This window comes from Yarrowia lipolytica, chromosome 1F (assembly GCF_001761485.1).
Source record: "Yarrowia lipolytica chromosome 1F, complete sequence".
NCBI classification, from domain to species: Eukaryota; Fungi; Ascomycota; class Dipodascomycetes; order Dipodascales; genus Yarrowia; species Yarrowia lipolytica.
The window spans coordinates 1,825,154-1,842,342 of record NC_090775.1 but is presented as its reverse complement, the minus strand read 5'-3'; the positions used below and the strand labels follow the sequence as shown (position 1 = coordinate 1,842,342).

Here is a 17,189-nt window from a genome sequence, read left to right as displayed (position 1 = left end):
GGATGGAGCAAGCAACTTTCGGACGATGGAAACGAGAGCCGTGTATGTACGGGAGACCCGGTACGGTGCCGCGCGTTATTCAAGCACGTCTCCGAGGCAAACGACAATAGCGGATATCAATAAACGATCTGAATCACCGCCCACCTTGCCAGCTGTGTACCCTTATAGGAGTGCGTGCTCCTTGGATAATGTGGTTAGATTGACAAATAAAGTTGATCAAGGTTTCGTCAGAGTTCTGTCAAATCTACACAAGATCTCAACGGTGTCAAGAAAAGGGTTCAGGTCAGATTAGAAGACGACAGGATGGTACGGGACGCTGAATACCCATTACAGATATTTCACAGTGCGGGTCTGCGCAATACGTCTTGTAACATCATCATACGGAGGTCGTATATTATACGAAGAGCTACCATCTACAACTTGTAATTAACATCGTACACCAGAGTATGATGGTCATCTTCTCTTAATCATTATATATATTGTTTTATATGCTTGTTTTCATCCTCGTTCAGGCAAAAGGATTGATGGTTCGAACAGTAAGACAGGGGAGAGTCTTGCCGAGCTCAGCCCGCAACATGATGGGCACTCGCTGCAGTTCGCGAATCTCCTGGATGAAGTAGCCATTCTCCTCTCGGGTCACCACATCCCGCAGCAACTCGTCGTCGCTGTTAGAGCCATCTCCGTCGGATCGAGCACAGTACTCGTTTTCCAACTTGTTCATGGAAATGGCCCGGTGGGGGGCAAGAAGACCGCCGGTCAGAGACTGCTTGGGAGAAGAAGGCAGGCTCTTGGAGTCTAGAGACAGGCCCTTGACCTGGTCAGCCAGAGACTCCTTGTTGTTGCTGGCGTTGCCGGTGTCCTTGTCGCCTCCTCGTCCCTTGCTCTTTCGCTCGTTCTCAGGAACAAACTCAGCAGAAGACTTGCCCTGTTCCCAGTACAGCTCCAGAAGCCGGTCCTTCTTGATGAACTCGGCCTTCTTGAGAGGCAGCTGGTCGCCGTGGACTCGCTTTTCGATTCCAATGTCCGGAATGTACACGTCGAACGCAGACTCGTACACCTGGATCACCAAACCTTCCTTAATGATGTCACCGTTTCGGGCCTGCTTCTTCTGCGACAAGGCAGCAATGGCCTGCGACAGGAAGAGATGCACACTCTGCTCCTGGGCATTGTGTGCAGAGTCCTTCTTGAAGTTGCAGTAGTCTGCAGCGTTGTTGAGCAACTCCAGCGACTCGTCGTAGGGAACGGAGAAGTTGGACAGCACTGCCTTCAACTGTCGATGCACAATCAGGTCAGCGTACCGTCGCAGAGGAGCGTTAAAATGCGTGTAGACAGGCACGTTGAGGAAGTAATGTGCCAACTCGTCGGACTTGTCAGCAACGTAGTACTTGGCCCGGTTCATGCACTTGAGCAATAGGGTCTCAAGTCCACGTCGGATGTCATCAGACTCGATCTGGAACAGACACTTCTGCAGAGCACCAGAGGAGGACGTGTCAATGTGCACCCCGAGATTCTTCATCTTCTGGGTGAAAGACTCCATCTTCTGCAACAGAGGGTATGAGTGTCGTCGCAGGAAGGCCTTGGGACCCAGAGAAGCATACAGCTTCTGGGCCACGGCACAGTTGACCTTGATGTTAACCTCGTCCACAATGTGGGAGATCTGAAGAGCCTGGTAGATGTCGGTAGAGATGGGCAGGTTCTCGTCGTCGATCTGGTTAAGCAGAGAAAGCGCAGGAAGGTCCTTGCCGCCAAGGTTGAGGTTCTTGCAGTTGAATCGGTCCCGCTTGAACTCCATCGACAGCAGACGCAGGGTCTTGACATAGTCAATGTCGGTCTGGCTCAGCAGACCCTCGGCGAGAATGGCCTGGATCTGAGCCTTGTCGTCGCCGCCCTTGTCGTCGAAAATTCGCTCCACGGTGGCGTAGTCAAGCTTCTGCTTGGTATTGATGTATGAGGTGCCGATCCAGGTGTCCGACACATCGAAGGTGGTGGCATCGATCTCAAACACCACGGAGATGGTCAGCCGGTTGTTACCTGGGGTCAGCGCAAAATTGGAGTTGAAGTTGTCGGGGAACATGTTCAGATCCCGCTGCACCAAGAAACAAGACGAGCCTCGCTTCTTGGCCTCTCGGTCGAGAGCGCTGTTGGACTGCACGTAGTGAGTCACGTCCAACACGTGCACACCCAGTTCAATCTTGTCATCGCCAAGCTTCTTGATATGGAAGGCCTGATCGGCTAGAATACCGTTGGGCGACAGACCCAGAGTGTACTCTTCAGTGAAGTCCCGTCGGCCTTCAGTCTCCTCATCGGTGAGAGGTGTGCCTGTGGCAGTCTCTTCGGGAACTGCTCGGAGTGCCGAGTCGGGGAATACATCGGCGGTGAAGTTGTTGTCTCGCAGAATGGCCTCGATCTGGATCTCATCATCGTTCGCATCGCCAATCTCCTCAACGAGGGTACCAAAGGGATGCAGAGAGGTGATGGGCCATCGCTTGATGGAGGCGGCAAACAGGGTGTTTGCGTAAGACTCATGGTTCTCAACAAAGTCCTTGGGGGCCTGCTCAGTGGGGATGGCAATTAGAGGCACCCGCTTGTCGGTAGGCTTGAACCACACAATCTTGGGTCGGGGAGGCTCTTGATGCTGGTTGTTGTTGTTGTTGTTGTGTCCTCCCTCTCGTTCCTGACGGTCCTTTGTGGCCTGGGACGAAGGTCGCAACAGACCAAGTGTACCAGAGAACAGCTGGCCAGGTACTCGCTCAATGACAGCGACAATGTGGCCGGCGTAGAGAGGCTTGGCAGCGTCGGTAAGCTCCTCCTCCTCGGACAACAGCAGGGACTGGCCCTCGACCTCAACGTCGTCATTTCGCTTCTGCTGAGGTCTCTGCTTGAGAGATCCTCGTCGCTGGAGGCCTCCCGAGTTGTTGGCTCCGCCGGAAGTAGTCTCAACGGTGTCTGAAATATCGCCGGTTGTCTGGTCCTTTCGCTTCTTCTTCTCCTCCTTCTCGCGTTTGGAGTCCCAAACTTGGTCGACGTTGAGCAGCTCGACAGCAACCAAGTCTCCCTCGAGTGCTCTGTTTCGGTCCTTGGAGCCACAGATAAAAATGTCGGCGTCCAAAATTCCGTCGGTGGACACGTACGCGTCGGATCGGTTCTTCTTATTAACCCGCAACACACCGCTCACCAGACGGCCCTGGTCCATGAGCTGACCAAGAGACGCCTGGGGGAGGTATGGAGCAAACAGCGACTTTCGCTGCTGCTGGCCGCCGCCGTAGCTGTTGAAGGCATGCATGGAGGACACAGAGGAGCCTCTGTGTCGGTGGCCGGGAACAAATCCTCCCTGGTCGAAGTTTCGAGAGTTGGATCGCGAGTGTCCGTGGCCAGGGTGGAAGTTGCCTCCGGTGGAAGGTGACGATCCATGTCCACCGGCGGGGAACTGGAATCGAGATGGCGACTGATTTCGCTTCTGCTGGCCAAAGGCCATTGATCGAGATCGCGAATGCGACTTGGTGGGCGAGGAGTCGTCGGCAGTGGGGGGGAACTTGAAAGATCCAGGGTTGGATGAATTGGAACCAGATGAGTGGTTTCGCTGCGGCGAGGCCGGCACGGCCCCTGCTCCTCCCTGCCGCTTCTGCTGCTCAATAGCAGCTGCTCGGATAGCCTCAGGCAGACCGAGGGACTGTCGTCGGTTGTGGCCTCTGTCTCCTCCGCCGCTCTGGGAGGGGGTGGATTGGTGGCCACCCTGGAAATGCTGCTGCGGCTGCTGCTGATGCTGGTTGGGGTGGGAAGAAGATTGGGCCCGTCGGTGGCCTCCGCTCTGAGGAGGGCCCATCTGGTGGACTGGCTGGACGCCAAATTGGCCAAAGGGACCTGTGGCAGTGACGTAAGACTGCTGCATTGGCGGAGGGGGCATCAGGTTGGGCTGGTGGATGAACTGCTGCTGCTGGGCCAGAATTTGCTGCTGCTGGGCCTGCAAGATATCGATTTGTTGTTGTAATGCGATTTGTTCGACTGTGTTAGTTTGTGGGCCGGCATGTCTGACACGGCTGTGTGTCAGCAGTTATGATGATACTCACCCATCAAGGGGGTCAGCTCAGAGGGCGATCGTCTGTGGGCAATGTGCAGGTTTCGAGGGCCCCTGCTAGACGGGTTGGGCAGCAGGTTTTGGTTGCCATTGGCGTTGTTGCCATTGTTGTTGCTGCCATTGTTGTTACCACTCATGATGATGCAGTGGGGTTGATGGTGGTGGGTGTAGAGTGGCGGTGACGGTTAAAAAAGTGGCGAGACAAGGAAGGTGTTTGTGTGATAAGAAAGCAAAAGGGCGGCCGTCGGTATCGTGGCGCGGTGCAATTGAAGGAGTGACAAGAAACACTGGGCTCAGTGATCTAACGAAGTGGTTGTTTTTGTCAAGCAGACGCTTTTTGGAGTCACAAACAAGTGTGTGTCGTGGTTGCAGAGGTGTGTGGTGCAAAGGGTAGCTAAAGCGAAAAGGACACTTAACACACATTTGAGCATGCACTCCTTTGGGAAAAGTGTAAACTGAAAGAGCGTTAAACCGCGGGGACTAGGGGTCGGAAACTGCTGGTGTATTGTTGCATAACTAGGCTCCGCAGCCGAAGGAGCTCGTCTCCTCCACGTTCTCGACGGCGTCTACGTGCCCCGGAGAGGGTTGCGTCTTTCCAAATTCCTCCCACTCCCCGCACTAAAGCTCTGTCTCGTCGTCCCCCAAAATGATCGTCTACACACTTTTAAGTTGCTCACCCAACTCTGAGCCAGGCTCTTGTCTACTCTCATGCTCTCATCTGAAACCTTGTGCCACCGTTAATCTGGCAGGTGTCCTCCGACCTAGGCCGTAGAACTAGTCCGTGGACATGTGCGACGATGACGTTGCTGGACCGGCTCGCACGAGAAGCGCACGGAGCTCCTCCTAGGTGTCAAAGGCGCGCGCAACCAAGTCCGACACGTTGAGTCAATATGATGCCTTGACGCTTTGCTGCATCCAAAAATAACCCGCCAAATAGTCCCTGGGTCTCTTCAGACTTTGAGATAGCCCCTTGGAGTTTCAGAAGAGTCACATGTGCAGTCAGATGAGTGCATTTGTGTGTTTGGGGGGGGGGGATCCTACCAATACATCTATATATTGCCCGAGCCGGACGTGCGCGACCAGCAGCCGTCACTGTCGTACATGCCTACTCCGCTGCCAAATTGCAGCCATCACACGAGTGCGGCTTAGCGTGCATGGGTTGCTACTGGATATAATATTCGGAGGCACTAAGGCAGTCAAAGACACCAGATGAAGTCAGTTGGACCTTGAGAGAGAGCCCCAGAGAGACAGACTGAACTATCGGAAACAGCCAGACCGCGCGATATTATTTTCTATACGTGATCGTTGCAGGATGGACCCCATCGATGCCTTCGTCGCGTGCGCACCCTGGATCTCTATTTATGAACCGAACCAATTTGGTCGGTACTGTACCATGGTCGGTACGATACTTGGTCGGTATTTGCGGTACGACGAGTATGTCCTATTGAACCGACGCTATGGAACAACTGTGACGGTGTTCTCATCGTAATACTCGCATCTATCGTACTCAGCTGCCATGTTCATGCTGCAGATCTTCTGAAGATGACTGATTGATCGAGTTCCACTCAGTCACCAAGGCAAATTCGTGTAGCACCATGACGACTGCGACTACGACTACGACTACGACCGTTTCGTTTCGTCCCTCGCCCTTCAGGGGGCTGACTCATCACCACCAAGAACGCACCTATACGAGTACACTGCCATGTCTGCTTCAAGTATGTACAGTACGAGTACAACTTGCACTCCAATCAACAGGCTCCTTCTCCTACACACACTCATACCGTACTACTTGTAGTACAGCAGGAGATGAGCCCGCGCACCGGAGTGGTCACGTGACCTCCCCCTCGTGACCATGCGGCACCTTCACTTTGCGTGACCGCGGCACTTTTACTTTACTTCTCCGTCGGACTTTTGCTTTCTGCGGCTTAATTTTCACCACTGAACGGCGTGCTCTACCGAAAGTATGATATCATGGCTGCCCAACCTTGTGGGACGACAACAGAGACGGGTGGTGAGAGTGGTTAAAAGCCGGGGAGCGAGGGAGGAAACAACAGTGGAGGTGCAGGGGGGATATATAGTAGACAGCGGCCTTGTGCACAAAAGCACAAAAACGTCACGTGGAAACGTCAGATGGAGGTCTGTCTCGAATGAACAAAGGGTCTTCTAGTCTTCCGCTTGTGTTTCGCCTGTACATACATAGGTCCCCTTGCATGGATAGCCAGCCAAGCCTCCGAGTAATACAAAGACGTTTTCTTGGGGGGGAATAATTTCACCACGGAGGAGCGTCGTACATTTACGCGAAGAAGCGGCCTGAAAAAAGCAGAGGAAAAAGAAGAAAAACACCAACGTCTGGGTGCACCGCAAAAAAGAAAGCTGATTACCCGAGGCTCAAGGAACCACACACCTGCCGTACGTACCCTCTCGTCTCTCTCCACCACCAAGATAGCACACTAAGGTTATTTCAAGTTATGTTGCCCAGCTACTCGTAGGATCGAAACCATTGGCACCACCTTTTTCAAACGCGACTCCACAACATGTCCGGGTCGGAACCCGTGTCGCCGAAAAGAGAAGATGCTAGCGATGAGCTGGGCGTCGCCAGCGCCTCCATCAAAAAATCCACCCGTCCGGTCGCCAAGGCCGCTTGTCTGAGCTGCCGCGAGCGAAAAATCAGATGCGAGGGCGTCCAGGACTGCTCGTACTGTAAGCAGATGAAGTTGCCATGCGTGTTCGTCAAGAGCCATCGTGGCGGCCGTCGTCGACGTAAAGATGATGCCGGCTCCAGCTCCAAGGTCGATACCCCTCCAGTCTCACATCAGCAGCTGCAGCACCAGCAACATCAGCAACCGCCCCCACAGCCGCCATTACTACAGCACCAACAGCCCCCACCACCTCCACCACAGGCGGCAAACACCCATTACCAGAGCCAGAGTCATAGCCAACATCACCAGATGTACGATGAGGGCCCAGGCTACTTTTATCCGGGTTCTCCAGGTTATGACCATACGCAGCACCTCCAAGCTCAGCCTGGACCTCTTCATAGCCACCAGTCTGGACCCCCCCAACAGCATGCTCCCCCTCATGGACCGGCTCACCCTCCTCCTCATGGGCAGCCGCACCAACCACACCACCCTGCACATGGCCCATCCGCCCACACACAACACATTTCGCCCAATGTGCAGTCGGTTTCTCCCCACGACTCTCACAGCTCGCATGGCCCTTCACCAGACATGCACGTTCACCAGCCACAAAAACCAAGTCCAACCTACTTGAAGCCGGATTCTGGCCACCAGAACCAGGCACACCGATCCCCCAACCACGTCTCTCCAAACCATCCGGTCCACAACAACCATGTCTCTCCTCATCATGTTTCGCCACACAACACTGTGTCTCCCCACCACCAGGTGCCTTCCCACAATGTTTCTCCTAACCAGCAACCTCATCACGCAACAAATGGGACAACATTTACAACTCCCGCTCCTCCAACAGCGCCCCCAACGGCTCCTCCACAAGCATACAAGAGACCTGTGGACGCCCAGGGAGAGCAGCGGTCGAGTAAAAAGCAAAAAACACGCATCGTGGGCAAATTCACGGAAAAACGGGGTCTGTTCACTCCACCAGAAAACACAAACCAGGTGATTGAGTCGATTTTCAAGGCGCTCAATCATATCCAGTCGCAAATCACAGACCTGAAACGAGACCAAGCTATGAACGCAGCCTACAGATCATACTCGCGTGAACAGGGATATGAGTCGTCGCCAGAAGTGGAACATCAGTCTTCAACAAGTAGCAGCACTCGGCGTAAAGATGCGACTTCCAGCTCGAAAATCAAATTCACATTCACTAGCGAAGACTTGATATCACTGGACTTGCCCTGCATCGATGTCATTAATCTCTTTATTGACCTCTACTACGAGTATTTCCACCCTAACCATCCGTTCCTGCTGCCTAAACGGATCTTTCTGCGAAACTTCTCTCCCAGAACAGACGTGTCTGTGCTCCATGCCATGTTTGCGGTATCGTGTAGATTCGCTTCTCTGAACATGGACGCCATTGAACAAGAGGCCAGCAGACAGCTGGTCCCTTACCTGCTAGATCCACAATACTGGATTTCTCGAATGCAAAAACACCAGGCTACTCTGTCGTCAGTTGAGCATGTTAAGTGCATGCTTCTTTCTGGCCACGCTCTGTTCTTCTCTGGACATGCTGAGAAGGGCCGAAACTTCATCCAGTCCGCCTATCAACTCATCAAAATGCACAAACTGGAGATGCTGCATTCTGCCAACCCGGATGGTATCAACACAGAGATGACTGCTCTTCGAATCGCCAATTCTCAGCAGCTTCTGATGCGTGAATCGCTAATTCGAACGCTTTGGGAGTTATGGGAGATCCGAGTCATGGTGGCTACCTTCCTCAACCGACCTGATGAAATTCCAGAGTTCTATACCCGCATCTGCTTGCCTTGCAGCAACGAGCATTATGAGAACGAGCTCAAGGATTGGGACTACAAAAAGTACTATTGGAACGATTTTGAACAGAGTCTGTTACAAGGAGACCCTGCTATCAACGGCCCAGGTACCGTCTGCTACGATGTCGTATTCAAGATTGCCTCTCTCAACTTATTGGCGTCTGTGGTCAAGGCCACGCCCGGTATTCAGTCTGGCTCGGGTCATTCAGTGCTGGCAGCTTATGACCGACGCCTTCGATCGCTCATGGGCCGTCTGCCCACCTTTAAAACCGAAAACCACGCCTACTTCCTCTCCGAGTTTCTCAATACTAACCACCTCCATGTGCACCATCATGAGGACACTCCGGGAGACTCGGATAACGGAGCCACAGCAGCCTTTCCTGGTCTGCGCCTCGATGAACGTAAGTTCTCTCCCTTGCAGCACATCAACCCGACCTTTTACTTGGCCTATCAAGTGCTGTATATGGCTGCCATAATCCTTCATCGAAACTCGGCTATTGAGAAGATGCCGTATCTGTTGACCTATCCCGAGGCCCAAGGTAACGTCTCCACCCCTGCCATTGTGGAGAACCACCAGGCTCTGAACGATATCTTCAACATGATGAGCAAGGAGGATGTCAACCTCAATGCTCTGCTAGACGAGAGTGTCTACTCCACTCTAGATTTCAATGACGACTTCCATGTGGATGTGGTCAATTCCATCCTCTGTCGTGTCCCTAGCAACAGTGCCTTTGGAACATGTGATTGGGCCTCTCACTGTATTTGGAAGCTGGTCAACTTGACTCTTCCAGACGAGCAGCTGTTGACGAAGCATCACTCGGTGGATATTCTCAAGCAGTTGGAATCGGCTCTGTTTGCTGACCCCGCCACAACCCAGAGCTACGACTTTGCCGACTTTGACGATGACCCTCTCGCGCACTCTAGAGGACCTCAACAAAGAACGCAGATGTTTGCTGGCACAAACAACTATTCCACAGCGTCTTTGAATCATAGTTTGATCCAGTCATGGCTTCACATTTCGCCCTTTACTGGTCTCATTGTTTCTACTGCCTTCCCCGTGTTGGCTTCAGTTGGAGCCCGTCACCTTGTGCTGGTGACTGCTTGCAAGCACAAGATGGCCTCTACTGACTCGCAGTTCATCCAGAGACACGAGACCATCACCGACAACATTGTGCGGAAGCTTCGTGACTTGCTGCTCATTCTGCGAGTCATTGGAGAGTACTGGGCATCTTTCCAGATGCACTACGATGTTGCCAGTGCCACATTGGACAAGCTGTTGTCACTGAGTGAAAAGACTTATTACACTGATAACAATCACTTTGACGACTTTAGCGGCAGCAACAGAAGCAGCTGAACAAGATGAGGAGGAGGGTCACTAGGGCGATGGAATTTGTAAATATGTATATTAGATTAATGTTATTGGGTGAGTTATTGATGCAAGTGACTACAGTTGTACAAGTAATGATTAGGCGGAGTTGAAAGTGATATTTGCGACTGGCCATAGCCTCCCACTCGCCGTATTCAGTCTGTAAATACACCGTCTAGTCTCTTCCTACCCCCTGTCGTTTTAGCTCCTCCGCCGCCAGTGACAGTTTTAGTGGTAAAAGACCCATGATGGCCATATGAAAAATAGCTGATTACGAACAGTAGGGGGAAGGGGGTGTATATCGATCAATTTCTCATACTTGTAATATTTCACAAGTAGAGCATATTCAACGACAGTGTGGTCGTCCAAACACTAGACATGCAACTCACCAACAGATGATGTCTTTCATGTATTGTTACAGCAAAGTACCATTCACTACACTGAGGCTACCAAACAAGACTCATATTGGATCGTTTCGTGTATGAAACTGGATCCTATCTGTTACAGTAGCCCTACAAGTAGCTAAGGCCCCAGCTACAGTCAGGGCGCGCGATTCAGACGGCAATCCACTATCCATGCAACAGACCTTCATTTCACGTTGTCGCTCCAGCAGCTTGCTTGGGGTCTATCAAACAATGACGTAGTGGAGACCCCGAAAGCATCCATCCCTTGATGGAGAGCTGTGGGGACAAATGCAACACTAGATCAACATTGCTGCTTTAAGGGGCTAGACTGAACCCTTGAGCTGAGGCTGAGAGCCATGGGCCACATGAGATCCATTGTTGTCAATTTGGCCTTGTTCTTCACGCTACAACTAACGTCGACCGCATTAGGAGATGTCATTGAATGTCAGCTAGCACCGCAAGGCTACGAGTAGTTGTTGCACTAAACTACGGCAAGCACACAGCGAATGATCTGTGACTCTACGTATTTCTGTTGTACTCTCGTACAAAGGACTATTAAAACAAAGATAGTTGGTGTAGTATATTCATTACTGTTAGTGCCGAAGCTATAAATTAAATGTAAAGATCAGGCAAAGACGCCTTGAAACTCTGGGTCCAATCCTGTTTGATGTGGATGTAGGTGGCAAATGCCGTTTTGGACACTTCTTGAGTCATCTGGAACAGCTGAGGGAACTCGTCCTTGAGAGACACAGTCGAAGTAATGTACATATCAGCCAACTCCTGTGTTCTCTTGAGAGTGGTGGGCTCCAAGTTGGGGGGGACCACCAAAGTATGATCCGAGTTGAGTCCAAGAAGATTGAGGTTGATGGGGGGTCGCATGTCCCATTCATGAGATAAGTATCGGATGTAGTAGCCCTCCAGTCGGTCTCGCTTTTTGATCTTGGATCGGACCACGTCGTAGATCTGGAGCATCTGCTGGAGAGGAGCCAGGACTCGAGCAGTCATCTTCTGCTTGAGGATGGCATGCTGCAAAGTCAGAGTCTCGTGGGGAGACTTATTCGACCGAGCGGACCAGGCCGAACGAGATGAATGCATAGAAGCAGTGTCTGAAACAGGCAGAGTGATGACTTCTTGGGCTCGTCCGGGAAGCAGACGCTCGTAGAGAACAGTCATGGCCTTGGATGAGCTCATGAAGTCGTCAATCTTGGCCATCTCCACAGTCATGAGCTTGAACATGTCTCTGATGTAGTGTCCATGCTTGTAGAAAGACTTGACGTTGTCGAAGAAGATCTGGTCGTGGAGAAGCTTCTGGGTGAACAGCTCGTCGTGAGCAAGCTTGGTATGCTTGGAAGAGCCCCCATGATGCAGCTCAGTAGGAGAAGAAGCCTTCCTTCGCTCAAAGTGAGTAGAAGAGGTGGGACTCAGCATGCTCTGGTGAGAAGAGGAGATGTGAGAATGCACAGGCTGAAGGCCACCCATGCTGTTACGCTCAAACACACCCTTGAGTTCTCGCAACTCAGGCTCAGCAGAGTAGAAAGAAGTGGGAGATTGTGTAGAAGCGGAAGAAACTTGAGAGTGACGAGGAGACATGGGAGGGGTGGCCAACTGGGAAGGAGGAGGGGGCAAGTCTCGCTGGACAGCCTTGTTGTTGTCAAAGAGCTTCTTGACATTGTTGATTCGGTCAGCTACAACTTCGTACTCAACAAGGGCTGTTCGAACGTTCATATAGTCGGGGTGAGAGGCGAGAGTCACAGAGAGCATGTTCTTGAGTAGCAGGGGGTACTTGAGCAGACGCTGGACGGGCTTGATCAACAATGAGTCTAGAGTCCAGGCTGTGGTAGTCTCCTTGGTGTACTCTGTGCAGTTGTAGAACCAGATGAGCAGTCGAGGGGGAGCAAGCTGAGACAGTCGGTAAAACGTTTCCATCTGCTTCTCGTTATCGTTGCAATAAGTCTGGTACGAAAGCTCAATCTCGGAAATGGAGTCCAATAGCACTTGGCCCACTTGAGTACTCAGATCCTGGGTGACTAGACCCAGCTCATTACCCTCGATAGGGTATCGCTTGTCGAGAATTTGCGCGGGACAGTTCTTTCGAATGTTCTTGATGAGTCGGCTGGAGACCTGCAGAATCTCGTCAAGGTTGGAAAATAAAACGTCCTTATCATGCTTACATACGAAGCCCCTGTATCGAGAGGAGTTGAGGGTTCGCTGGTAAACCTTGAGAGCCACACTGAGGTCCTTGTAGTAGTTGACTTCCGACATGTACAGTTCTCGAAGAAGATTGACTCTGATACGGAACTGTGAGAAAGAGAAGTCGCCCGAAGAAACGGAGTCAGCCATGGCAGCTGGGTTAGTATGGTTCGAAAAATCGATCGATGAAAGAAGATGACATTTGGCGTGACCAATTTTCCAACTGCAAAATGTGAAACACAGGGGCTAGCACATCGTCCATGAGTAAGCATGGCTTATCGTATCTTGTGGCCGTAGCAAGGAAAACTACGGAAACAAACAGATGACGAATAGGAATCGTCATTGTGGTCCGAAGTCGAGAGACTAGATTGCCAACATAGCGTCCACGATCCCCGCATTCCTCACTAACACCAAATCAACAAACATGTATCAGTACCCCGGCTGCAGAAACCCAAATGATTCTGAGACATGGAGTGAGGAATAACGGGATAACAAAGTAGTTGGTCATACTGGGCACGTCTTGTGTACATGCCGAAGAAAAAAACAAGCAAAATTCCCTTCGATATCTTTCGTCCACTGGCTGATGCTACTTGGGTATTTATCCCCTTTGAGAGTGATGTGACAGTTAATGAAGATCTCTTTACCCCGTGTAACTGTAACATTAAAGTTGGCGACACTGATGCACTAACATGGGTAGCTGGTTTCAGGTTGTTGACGTTCGGGTATCCAAATAATAAACGTCGCAAGTGGCCAAGTGCCAGGGAGAGAAAAGGGAAACGGTATTGCTGTCATTGGGATGTCAAAAGATTTTGAAAAACGTGTCACATTGGAAAATAAAATGGTCGTAAATCGGCATCATCATGCAGATCGATAAATAGGGGGCGGGGAATGTATACTCACTAGGATCGAGATATGTGCTCTGTTGTCGCTCGTCCTCCCTCTTGATAATCACCACGTTGGCGGTGTTAATCTGAATTTCGTCCTCCGAGCTGGACGAGCTCTTCTCCATCATGTGGTCGCCCTGAATGGCACCCATGTACGAGTCACGTAGATAAGGGTCCATGGAACGGTAGCCTGAGGGGAGGTAGCTCTCGCTATCGTTATCGTGACCAACATCGTCGTTGGCCTTGATGGACATGCTGTCGAGTTCGTTTTCGTTTGTTTGTCGAAGTTTCGACTTATCGATCCAGGGGGTCAGAAAGGGGTCTTTGAACTGCAGAGCTCGGTGCACATCCAAAGGTGGCGATGAGGGGATGCTGAGCTGCTGTGAATTCTGCCGTTGGTGTTGCTGTGTCTGCTGTTGCTTACGGTCTTTGGGTGGAAGAGGAGGAAGAGTCGCATTCATTTGGGTTTGTTGACGGCCCGGGGGGATACGCTTGTTTAGGCCGCTAGGTGAGACATGATCCAGTGGAGGTAGAGGTGGGAGCTCCTTCTCCAACCGCCGTTTGGGAGGCATGGCAGATGTACGGGGGCTATCGTCGGTTCTCAAAGATGCGGAGTCCGTAAGGGAGAAGGTGTCGTCGCTTTCCAGAACAAAGTCGCGGGTATCGTCGTAGTTGTCGTATCTGTAGTCGTCCAGATTGAAGTTGTGAGACAGATGACGATGCTGGGTGCGGTCCGGGTTATACGGCGTGTGCTGGGGGATGGCAAACGGGTCCTCAATGTTGCAGTCTAGCTGGGGACTCGAGGTATTGCTACTGCTGTTCTTATTGAGCGTCAGAGGCAACGTTTCGGGCACGTAGATGGAAGGCGGGATGTGCAGACGAGCAGCAGGGATTCGGGGAGCAATGGAGGGCGCCCGCAGACTGTCGGTCTCGGTAGTTGCAGATGCTGTGTCGTATGTGTAGTTGTTGCTGTTGCTTGTGTAGATGGAGGCTGAGAAGGGCTCATCTAGGCCGGCGGAGTGTGTTCTGGGTTGGAAGGCGTCCTGGAACGACTCCAAGGTCGGCGTCTTCAGATCCCAGTGGGGGTCGGGCCACTCTCGATCCAGTTGCTGTGGCGAGGGGACTGTGGAGTTGTCGTTACTCGAAAAGACCGCCGAATCTCTGGTGGAAATGGACACTGACGAGTGAGCCGTCTCGAACGATTGGGTGGAATCAATGGATCGTTGGTTGGGCCGCTGGCGAGACCGCTGTGGGATGGTAGGCATGGGCGAGTAGCATGCTTGGCCATATCCGTCGTCTTTGTCGTCTGATTGCGGCCATGGAGCTGCAGAGTGGGTCACTGACATTGGAGCTAGAGAGAGATGTGGGTTGACGTGTTTGCAGAAAAGAGCAGAGACACTGGTGTATAAGCACGAGCAGGGAGAGCTTTCATGCCCGGACCAGGGCCGTTTTGCAGAAACGCAAAGGCGAGCCAAAAAAAAGTTGTGTCCATCGTCTTCTCCTTTGTGCGTGCCTTGCCGCTGTGATTACTACCGTCTCCCGCCAAAAAGGTCCCTCCATCCTATTCATGCACGCTGGTGCCCAAACACTAACCTTATCTTGGCAGAAGGGTACCTGTTCTTGCCGAGCCGTTGTGCGTGTTTCGGACAAGAGTGCTGGTTTCGGACGCACCCCATATGGCTGGCTGTTTCAAGCCCGTTTCTCGTTTCAGCGCGCACATGCGGTAAACACCACACATTGTACAGTGTAAATACCGGCAGCAACCGCTCCCCCAACCGCGATCGTCACCAGTGACTTGGTGCTTTTTTCCTCAACACGCCAATCTTACGCAGACCCTTGCTTGGATTGGCGGCAGCTCGCGGATCGAGATCTACACGACAGCGAGCCCCTACTGCCGATCCCTGGCTAGTGAGTTGTTGCGGGTGTGGCATGTGGTATACGCTGCACTGTTCCCCGCCAATTGACACACACACGGTCTGCCTCCTGCTGCCAAAGGTGCTGCCACTGTATGCGCTCGCTGCCACTGCCTCATTAGTGCTGTTGCAGCGGGTTGGTTTCACGCTACAGTTGTGTCAGGGCCCAAATGCATCCACCTGCATTGGCACAAGAAAAAAAGGGTATTTCCACCTTTTGACGCGCCTAAATCCAAAAACGTTTGGCTTTCATGCCTGGACCTTGTGGACAAGAGCCCATTGTTGGTAGCCAGTGTGCAAAATGTGTAAACAGAACAACGTGAAAGCGTTGCAGAATGTATGTTTTTTCCGGCAGCCAAAGAGCCACGCTGAACGGGACCGACAATAAACGGATCCAGGAGCGGAAACAGCAGCCTCTCTTCACATCTGCTCGCTCGTACTCCTCACCGCGTCTCCTCCAGTGTCCATCACGACAATCCATGTGCTTGCCCATGCCTCAGCCTCTCCTTTTCTCGCAACGCGTGTCCATCACTTGTAGGTCCGTGCTCGTTTTTTGCTCTTCTAGGAGAGTCTGTGGCGCCCCTAGACACCAATGATTGGCATGATAGTCGTGATAGTCGCGATTGTCGCGATCTTCACCCCCCTACCCTAATCAACCTGCAAGGTGACACTGTCGACAAAAAAAGGAAAATACACAGTCAGCAAGTCGTATGATTCCATATACCCTTGCAAGTTTGTGCTTCCTTCATGTAGGGAGCTTCTGGAACAAATGTCCAGGGTGCTATTTCTTGCAACACTTGTGGATGTTTGCTGTGTGAGCCTGGGTACAGATCGGGACAGCGAGAATGTACCTCCGGGGCTTGTATGGTATGTTACGTACAGTTTGGTAGTCCCGCTACTTGAAGCTCAGACTGATGATGTTGGACGGCATAGAATTGAGGAGTAGAAGACGCTGGAAACCTGATGCATTTAGTTGTACTGTCCTCCAACTTTTACATGTTTTTTTCCGCACAGTCTGCCGATAAGTTCCGCAGCTACTTGTAGTTCACTCTCTACAATCCACCTCTTCCCGTATACTGTTTTGAAAAAGATCGCTTATTCCCCACGATTCGGGAGAGATGTGCCGATGCCGATACGACAGAAAACATGATACCCAAAGAGACCCTTTCTGCCCCCATACAGCGCCACCAAGGCTCCAAAAACCCATGGCTGCACGCTGTACATCTCGCAGCACAAGATTCACTCTTTCTCCAAGCACAAAGGTTCGGACGCCGCTCAAACTTCCATGGTGTAGCCGTATCCGCGGAGAAACAGTTGAAGCCATAGGTTTGCATTTGGCGTATTGGAGAGAGACAGGATGAAGGACGGCAGGGGTCTAATGTGTTGTGCTAAGGGGAGGAGAAGAGGCGTGAAGGTGGAGGCAAGAGAGAACCCGTTTGCTGTACTGTATCCGTTGAAGGTGAAACCCCGACGGCTCTACCGTCGACACGAGACATGATTATGTTTTCTCCATTACGGCTGAAAAAGCATTGCTTCCTTGTACACACAAAGGAACTGAATGAATCGGTTGTCTCACCAAAATGGAAGAAATCGGCATACTCGTAGCAGCCACGGACTATTGAGATTATCAGGGAGTAGAAACAACTCTTACTGGTATGAACAGACCGTAAAAGGATAACAATCAACACCAAGCATTGCTACTGTGTCGGTATCACCTTCGCTCAGTGTCTGTGCTGTACCGATTCCGTCCACAAGAACCAGAACCACAATACCTCTCTGTGCTGACAGGTACCTCTGCCGGGTGCCTCTGACGGGGGTGCCTCTTCACGCTTAGTCAATGTGCTCAGATACCGCGGCTCTGTTATTCAGCTTGTCTTAAAACATGTTCGTTA

The 17,189-nt window shown here is 51.8% G+C and overlaps 3 protein-coding genes across 3 annotated transcripts; 1 reads left to right on the top strand and 2 right to left on the bottom strand.

Annotated features, from left to right (window-relative positions):
* Window positions 1-508: 508 nt before the first annotated feature.
* YALI1_F18381g (uncharacterized protein) lies at window positions 509-4,212 on the bottom strand (the record flags this gene model as incomplete). The annotated part of the gene is made up of 2 exons (XM_505385.3): window positions 509-4,002; window positions 4,068-4,212. 2 exons carry the CDS (start codon window positions 4,210-4,212, stop codon window positions 509-511), a joined length of 3,639 nt encoding a protein of 1,212 aa, XP_505385.3.
* A 2,397-nt stretch (window positions 4,213-6,609) lies between these two features.
* YALI1_F18357g (uncharacterized protein) lies at window positions 6,610-9,894 on the top strand (the record flags this gene model as incomplete). The annotated part of the gene is made up of 1 exon (XM_505384.3): window positions 6,610-9,894. One exon carries the CDS (start codon window positions 6,610-6,612, stop codon window positions 9,892-9,894), a length of 3,285 nt encoding a protein of 1,094 aa, XP_505384.1.
* A 1,028-nt stretch (window positions 9,895-10,922) lies between these two features.
* YALI1_F18276g (uncharacterized protein) lies at window positions 10,923-14,730 on the bottom strand (the record flags this gene model as incomplete). The annotated part of the gene is made up of 2 exons (XM_505383.3): window positions 10,923-12,655; window positions 13,401-14,730. 2 exons carry the CDS (start codon window positions 14,728-14,730, stop codon window positions 10,923-10,925), a joined length of 3,063 nt encoding a protein of 1,020 aa, XP_505383.3.
* Between the last annotated feature and the right edge of the window lie 2,459 nt (window positions 14,731-17,189).